The 8,542-nt window shown below is 42.5% G+C and overlaps 1 protein-coding gene and 1 pseudogene across 3 annotated transcripts in view; both read right to left on the bottom strand.

Moving 5' to 3' along the window:
- Positions 1–275: 275 nt before the first annotated feature.
- The window catches only part of LOC147017456 (uncharacterized), a 125,556-nt gene continuing 117,289 nt past the window's right edge, over positions 276–8,542 (bottom strand). For 2 of the 3 annotated variants that reach the window (XM_085847935.1, XM_085847937.1), the window contains exon 4: positions 276–952. In XM_085847935.1, the coding sequence (XP_085704061.1) occupies positions 413–952 (540 nt within the window). In that variant the 3' untranslated portion in view covers positions 276–412. The remainder of the gene's footprint in view (positions 953–8,542) is intronic. The other variant, XM_085847934.1, reaches the window with a different exon arrangement.
- Positions 5,317–5,457, bottom strand: LOC147017457 (signal recognition particle RNA; annotated as a pseudogene).

The following is an 8,542-nucleotide window of genomic DNA, read 5'->3' as shown; positions in this document are numbered from 1 at the left end:
ATGCTGAGATGGATTTGTAGAGTGACAAGAAAGGACAAGATCAAGAAGTAGTACATTAGGGAATCAGTTAAGATTGTGGAAGCATTAAAGAAAGTAGTTGAGAGGAGATTCAATTGGTTTGGTCACCTGATGAGAAGAGAGAGATAGAGATAGAGATAGAGATAGAGATAGAGATAGAGATAGAGATAGAGATAGAGATAGAGATAGAGATAGAGAGAGAGAGAGAGAGAGAGAGAGAGAGAGAGAGAGAGAGAGAGAGAGAGAGAGAGAGAGAGAGAGAGAGAGAGAGAGAGAGAGAGAGAGAGAGAGAGAGAGAGAGAGAGAGAGAGAGAGAGAGAGAGAGAGAGAGAGAGAGAGACTGTGGTAAGGTGAATGATAGAGATGGGACTGTCAGGAAGGAGAAGAGGAAGACCTAAGACCAAGTAGAAGGATGTGGTGGTGAAAGATTGAGAAGTTGTGGGATTATAAGAAGAATAGGCAACTGTGGTGACCCCAAGTAAAATGGGAGAGCCGAAAGAAAATTCAGGAGATAATAACAAGGAGAGGTCGCCAAACAGATGAGGGATAAAAGATCACCAGTACACCGAGCATGTCGAAAGCTAAAACAAATCCACGCACAGCTATGCAAATCTGGAATAAAATGTCGCTCACATGTGTTTCCTTTGTCCTGAATGCCCCCTTTACCTTTGAAGTGACGAGGTGCATGGGGAAAAAAAACAAAAGGTTGAGTGGTGCCATGAGGGATTAATACTTTGGTTTTTGCTGATGAGGCACTCACGTTAAAAGCCTTCAACCGCTCCTGGTTGACATTGTTCCTCTGGCTGAGCGGTTCGCATTCTTCCGTGTCCTCTTCCTCATCTTCCTCCCCGGCTGCCACCCCAGCAAGCCTCCCGAGCTCCCTGCAGCCCCTCAGCCCACGTGTGCCGTGGCCTCCCTTTCCCAGTCGACCATGCTGGGAAAGACAAGGGACGCGGTAAAGCGGCTGCGGAATCTTCCACGCAATTCGATAAACATCCTCAGGCCTATTTCTGAAGGCCTGCAAAAATGTCTGCACTTTTATGTAGCGATGCTTTCCCCATTGCACTTTACTCTCATGCAAAGCTCTGTTCCAGATTTATTTCTTTACCACGGGCTCCATAAAATGATTACAGCACACCAGATTCACATTGGTCTTTCCTATTACAATCTCTCATTGCTTCGACTCTGGTTTTACGATCTATTTATTTATTTTTTTACATTGATCTCAGGCTCGTGGAGGGGAAATTGTTGGTAAATCAAGTGCAGGCCAAAAACATTAGTGGACATCAGTGCACATATACATACATGAATTGCAAGGACATCAGTAGGCTATGGATAAACACCTCTGCCATATGAGATGTTATCCTACGTGCCTTTCTTGTTGCATGGGATTTGAACCTGGGATTCCCTACATCATGAGCCAGGTAACGGCCCGAACTTGTTCAACACAACAAGGTATTTGTTTTTGAGAAAATTTGATTGTGTTTCCTGTTGATACATTTCTTAAAAGAGATTCTTCCTCCTCCCTGACAGCACATCCCCACTTTAACCAAACCCTCTAAAATGACTTTCATCTTGTGAAAGAGTAAATATAACAGATTCCAGCATTAATTGTTCAAAATTTTCAAAACACTTTAACCCTTTTTCATAAACACTTCTCCAACAAGGAAAATGCTGGTATTGACAGATAATTTTGTTGAAAATCAATGTTTATATGAGCACGCATCAATCGCCTTTCATTCTTGTCTGGTTTAGTCTGCATCTCTTGTAAAAGCATGTCGAGGTGTGTGTGTGTGTGTGTGTGTGTGTGTGTGTGTGTGTGTGTGTGTGTGTGTGTGTGTGTGTGTGTGTGTGTGTGTGTGTGTGTGTGTGTGTGTGTGTGTGTGTGTGTGTGTGTGTGTGTACAATCAAGACCATGTATGAATGTTTATATGTAACCACAATTCATGTGTGTGCTATCTGTCTATCTGTATGTCCACGTTTTTTGTAAAGACCCCTGGGCTGACAACCACCACATTTGACACACAGACCGTCTCACCAGGGGATGGTCCAAAGGGTATTTTCATCCACCAGCTCAGCTTTTAAAGACAGCAAAGACACCGAAGACTCTGAAGACCCTCAAGACCCCTAAACCGTTTAAATCTCCAAAGACTCTTTGAGAGCCTTAAGACTTTTAAGACCCAGAAGACCCCACAGACCCTTAAGACTCCTAAGACCCTTAATGACCTTGAAGACCCCTAAGAGCCATAAGACCCTTACAACCTTTTATACCCCATAATACCCTTTTGACCCCTAAGACCCCCAAGACCCTAGACACCCAGAATACCTCAAAGACCCTTAAAACCATCTGAAACCTTTTAAGCACACATCACACAAACGTCTATAGTCTTCTTACAAAACACAGACTATACATTTTTCAGCAAGTAATGTACAAATTCGACCCATCTCGAGGGTGGGGACTGTTATGTATAATAATTAATTACTTGGGAGGCTGCCGCAGAAAGGGTCGAGGTGGGAGGAGAGAGGGGAAGAGGTGGGGTGGGAGTCTGGAGGTAGTGGGGTGGAAGGGAAAAAGGGAAGGGGTGGGGAGGGATTCCGGAGGGAGGGGCGTGGCGTGAGAGGAGGGAGGGGAAAGGGTTGGGTGGGTGTCCGGAGAGAGGGGAGTGTGGTGGGAGGAGAAGGGAGGGGGAGGAGTGGGTTAGGAGTGGTGAGGTGGGAGGAGGGACCTTGTGTTTCCCAGAAATGCTGAGTACCTTTGCTAATAGTAAATATAATCATTTTCAACATACCCTGTGCATCGCCAAGCCCCAGATATGACCTTCCCATCAGTTAGGAAGCATGAAGGTTTGGTTGGAACACACACATCTCCGAACCTTCGGCCTTTCAGGGGCTTACATCGGCGGGAACTTTTGTAAAACGAATGCAATATATCAACTTTTTGGATGAGTTGATCAAGAAGTTCTCCAACTGTTTCATTGTGCAGAGGCACATTCCTTTCTTGCAGGTATGCTTACATGTAAAGTACTTTTGGCTTCTTTCAAAGTTTGTTTCGTCGTTTCATTCCCCCAATCCTTACTTGGGAGGCGTGAAAGATGTCCAAGCCATTCCAATTTGCTTCGTTACTCGGGGTTTCTGCGCATGCACACCAAGCAATCTGGGGTGGATTATGTCATTTCAAAAGTCACGTATTGCGAAGAATCACTTTTAAAGTTCTAGTATCCAGATCCGGTTCCTCACCAAAATCTATCACAGGAGTACTTGCCAAATAGCTAATCTGTCCACTAAGTTTCGTCCGAATTCGTCCATAACCTTTTTAGATATCCTGCTCATAAACAGACAAACAAACAAACGAAAACAGCACTGATTGGTAGAGCACATATCTCCACGAGGTTGAACAGTTTAGGTTTTATATCCCACTTTTAGGCCTCATCTGCATCCAGTGCTGAACCAAAAATCTAATTGGCTTGTTCTTGTCAACTACAAAACTCATCAACCATGTTTCGTCATAATCCATCCATGTTTTTGAAATGTCGTGCTATACACTTAGTCCTCAATTCACACTCATTTATTGACATTTTTTCGACTAAACGCGTTCAACAAAGTACTGAACAATTTTCGGTTTTTCGACTCATTTAAACTTTCATTTCGGTTTCGGTGCCAAACTCTCCCAAATCCCTTCATCATGAGTGGTAAAGACCCTCGAGTTCTACAACTGAAACTCCCATGAAGAAGTCTCATAAAGCGATCAATTTGGACATTAAAATGGACGTGGTGAAGCGATGCGAGCATTTGGTGGACATTGCCTACGTGTTCAGCCTTCCTCCCTTGATTGGAAGGACAAGTCCTTGTAAAGCCACCGAACGCCTCGTTGCCTCAGAAACCGCTCCGCACCTCCCTGGCCTGGACACTCACTGCGTGCCACAGATTTTGTTAAGTATTTACTTTAAACTGTCCTTAATTAATTGATTTAAACATTTATTTACATACTTTATTTATTTAGTTAGTTATTATGTCTTGAGTATTTATTTACAGGAACTGTATTTACACATTTATTATCTTTACTTCGGTTCGAGTGAGGCACGGACCAGAAATTTCCACCCAGGAATGCATATTAAATTTATAACATTATGTCTATGGGAAAATTGTTTTGCATTTATGTTCCTTCGTTTCATATTCAGTTTTTTAGGAAAGCATCTTGAGCATAAATTGAAGAGGCCATGGAAATAGTTTTTGGACCTATCTCTCAATTGTGACGAATCACCTTAAAAAATTCTAGTATCTGGGTCCCGATCCAGATATTCACCAAAATCTAATTAATTTGGCCTTGTCACACACCCAACCTGTCCACAAAATTTTGTCAAAATCCATCTATAACTATTTTAGATATCCTTTTACATACAGATTTGGCCCTTTCCTCTCAATGGTGAAGAAGTACTTAAAAAAAAATTATTTCAGGACCTGGATCTTCACCAAAATCCAATGAATCCATCCTTGTCACACACCCAACCTGTCGACCAAGTTTCGTCCGAATCCATCTGTAACTTGTTCGGATATCTTGCTCACAGACAGACAAACAAACACAAACAGGGGTGAACAATAACTTCCGTCCATCTTCGTTGGTGGAGATAATGAAGTAATCAGAGAAAACATTTAAAACAAGAAAAAGAGCGATCAGAGATTGCAGACCCTCGCCAGGACTTCTTTTGAGTGGTGTATTTTATAGGTTTTAGGGTAAATTCAATGTGGCTGCCAAACCATATGACCTATGACATCATCTGTGTGAACCTTTTGTTCCTCATGGACAAGCGGTCATAAGTGTAAGGTTTCGCCTCAATCTGTTCAGCCACTTCAGAGAATATTTTTGAAGGTAAAAAAAAAATATATATATGGCTGCCGAATCACATGACGGATGACATAATTTTTTTTCTGTCTTCCATTTTATCCCAAGATGACACTCAAAAATTTTCATACTGATCGGATGTGGCGTTCCACATATGCAATTATGACATCATAAAAAAAAAATTACACTCATTTCCCATGAGGAGTACTTTCCGTGTGCCAAGTTTCAATTTTTTCCTTGATGCAGTTTCATAGATGCAGAAGTCCAAAGTTTTTCTGTTTTCCAAATATGGCTGCCACACCACGTGACCTGTTGTTGTTGTTGTTCGTCTTTCGGCTGCTCCCGTTAGGGGGTGGCCACAGCGGATCATCCGTTATGATCCGCATACTGATTTGGCACAGGTTTTACGCCGGATGCCCTTCCTGACACAACCCTGGTCGCCTCTTATGACCCAGGGATAAGGATTGGGTTTCGCCATGATTCCGGGCTGCCCTACACCCTCTCATAGCGCGGCCCAGTGCAGAGCTCCCGTCCTCAAGCGATCCACCAACCCAAGCCTCCGAGTAGCCCGATTACAGGCGCACGCCACTACGCCCGGCTGCCACACCACGTGACCTATGATGTCATAATTACCATTAAAGCATTCTAACATAGGAAATCCTCTAAATATAACTTACTAGTAAAGGTGCACGTCTTTGATGGGCGTCACTGGCAACATATGGTAAAAGACAGATAGCATGAATGTATTTTAAACAAGATATTATATCATTTTTATCCATTGATTATCATTCAAGTTTTCCACTTCGATGACATTACCACATAGTTTAGTGACGACACAACGTGTACCATTCGTGAGTTCCGGAGGATCCATAGAGCGCATTAAAATTACAGGGCACCCTACTTTAAAGTGATCCAAAAGGCCGGATCAGTTTCGTCTACATATTCATATCTTGTAGATTTTAGCTGGTCAGAAAGTCATGGTTTTGTGAAGAAACTACGGCACATGGAAAGTGCAAATTAGTCAGGTATGAACTCAAATGTTTTCTCCCCAAATGGAGCGTGATTCTCTGAGCCAAACTCATCTTAGTGGTCCTCTAAAAGATGGGAAACATTTTTATTTCTTTTTTGTGCAATAATTCCTCCCATTTTGCAAATGGAGTTTTTGAACTGTTTAACGACCATAATCATCAAAACGAATTTTGAGGGGCCTCTTAAGGAAGACAATAATATCAATACTATACATGTCAAAGCTTGTTTCATTTCATGCAGTAACAAAAATCTGATGGTGGAACAAAAAAAGGGGCATGCCAAAATATTATAACTTATAACGATTAATCGGTAAGCAAAATGGATTGCTGAGTAATGTACATGCAATCTGTATGGTAAGGTGTGCATGATTTATTGTATTTAAGTGTATTTTTTTACACAAAAGAACGTGTGATGAAAATTATGAATATTTGCTAAGTCATTAAACCCTCAAATAAAAAAGGTAAATATCGATAGGTAGAGCTATATAAAGTATAAAAATCAAGGTTGCATGGCTGGGTTGACTGACTGCCTAGACCCAACTGAGATTGTGGATTTTCTGATGGAGACCCGTGGCTGCGGTTTTGGACCCACTGTTTGGAGGGGTTCTGGGCTGAAACAGTCAAAACCTCGGTGGAGAATGCAGTCTCGCCGATGATCCTGGCAGTCGGAAAATCGATTGCTTGTAAGTCAATAAGATCCATACTTTTAGCGAAACAACTATTTTGAAGTTTACAATCAAGATAAAGTTAAGTATGAGATGTTTTAGAATTAAAACTTTTGACAATGTCCTTTAAATATTAATATAATGCTTTAGGGTTAGGGTTAGCCATTACTGTTCAATAAATGATTAGATGTGGGAGGAACAGACTTATGGGGGGGGGGGAAACGATTGTGTGTGTGTGTGTGTGTGTGTGTGTGTGTGTGTGTGTGTGTGTGTGTGTGTGTGTGTGTGTGTGCGTGCGTGCGTGCGTGCGAGCCCACGTGCGTGGCCCCAAACTTTTCATCCATACAAAGAAAACGCAATGGGAGTGCAAGAATGAAAACCGGGTGTTTGGGTTCATTAAAACACCCCTTTTGAAGATAATTAACTGATTATCTCCATGAAAGGCTTATCCTTGGTCAGCCCACATTCACCTCACAGGTGTCTTAGCCACCATTCTGATTTGGCCCTTTCAAACATGTCTTGCCTTGGAAACACGATCCACTCTCACAGATTAATTAAAGCAGATAATAATCAAAAAAAAAAAAATTGGATTTGAGGAGCTGATCCCTTGGACTAAATAAGAATCGAAATCTAGAGTTCCCATCATGTGCAGCCTTTTTGGCTGCTGGTTGCATCATTGTTTAGGGGTGCGTCCATGTCGCTGATGCAGTGCCCCTATTACCAGTGTACTGGTGCTCATTTCGCCGACCTCAGAAGGATGACAGGCTGAGTCAACCACCTGGTGTTAATTCAGTGGAAAAACAGGGCTCTAACTCAGGACCCTTGGATCCCAAGCCACCACCCTCACCACGAAGCCAACACCAGGCTGAAATCTGGAGTGAAATCTGAAAATGTTCACAAATCACCCATTCACCAAGCATTGGATTGTTGGCCCACTAACAGGGAACGTGAGTTGGGTTTGGACTGTTGCCTGCATCAGTTAGTGAGACGATTAGTGTTTCTTGAGAAGATTGAGGTAAGTGCTGTGTTTGTATCATCTACGGATGTTGAGCAATCACGTGGCTGAAATGGCACTTAAGATATGCCCGGTCATACTAAACACCGCACAACGATGTCCGGAGAGACTTATTTATGTTTTTAATAAATTAACACTTTTTAAGCAGTTGGAACTGCTGCTAAGCTCAATTCTGCAGTTGAACATTTGAAATTCAGCTCTGGTTAAGAGATATATAGCTGATCGCATTTTAATTGTGATTAAATAAAGGCACGAACACCGTCCGGAGAAGTCCGGAGAGCTGTGAGGAGGGAGAGGGTTTGGGAGGTAAGCATGAGAGTAGGGGAAGGGAAGGCAGCGCCACATGATATGGCTTTATTTTAACTACAACTAAACTGTGCCTTTATTTAATAAAGTGCCTTTATTACCACCTCGGAGAGTACGAGTCTCATCCCTCAAGGGAAGTCCATGTTATAATCTCTTTTAAGGTGGTACGTGCTATTTGAACCAGTCTCTACGTGCTGTTTGACTGCACCCCATTTCATTCAATCCTGTACTAACGCCGGCAGACGGGACGCCAAGTTTTACATCCATACGAAGCACGGAAAATGCAGACGACTCGGCCTGCCGATGAAACTTACGAGGTTAACCCCTCCCTCAAGTCCTCTTCTCGCTTATTCAAGGCTTATAAACAAACTGATGGGTATGTAATTCACATATTATGTGAAGTAAATAAACAGTAGAGGTGACGAAAATCGGCTCGGTGGAGTGAAATGCCTGCTTTTGTAATTAGTTAGTCAGAGGGGCTGCCAGGGGAATTCCCAAGGAATATTTATTTACTCCTTTTTTTTACAAGTTGTTAGTGTTTGGTGTCAACCACCACCTGTGAGTGTTGGTGCTGAGTCAGCAGGTGGGGTTGACTCAGCCTGTCATCCTTCTGAGGTCGGCAAAATGAGTACCAGCTTGAAAATGTACACGTACACTTAAATATACACCC

Source organism: Eptatretus burgeri, chromosome 11, assembly GCF_056783735.1.
Source record: "Eptatretus burgeri isolate ZD-2024b chromosome 11, Ebu_testis_v1, whole genome shotgun sequence".
NCBI classification, from domain to species: domain Eukaryota; kingdom Metazoa; phylum Chordata; class Myxini; order Myxiniformes; family Myxinidae; genus Eptatretus; species Eptatretus burgeri.
The sequence above is the reverse complement of the archived record's forward strand: the minus strand, read 5'-3'. Positions and strand labels throughout refer to the sequence as shown.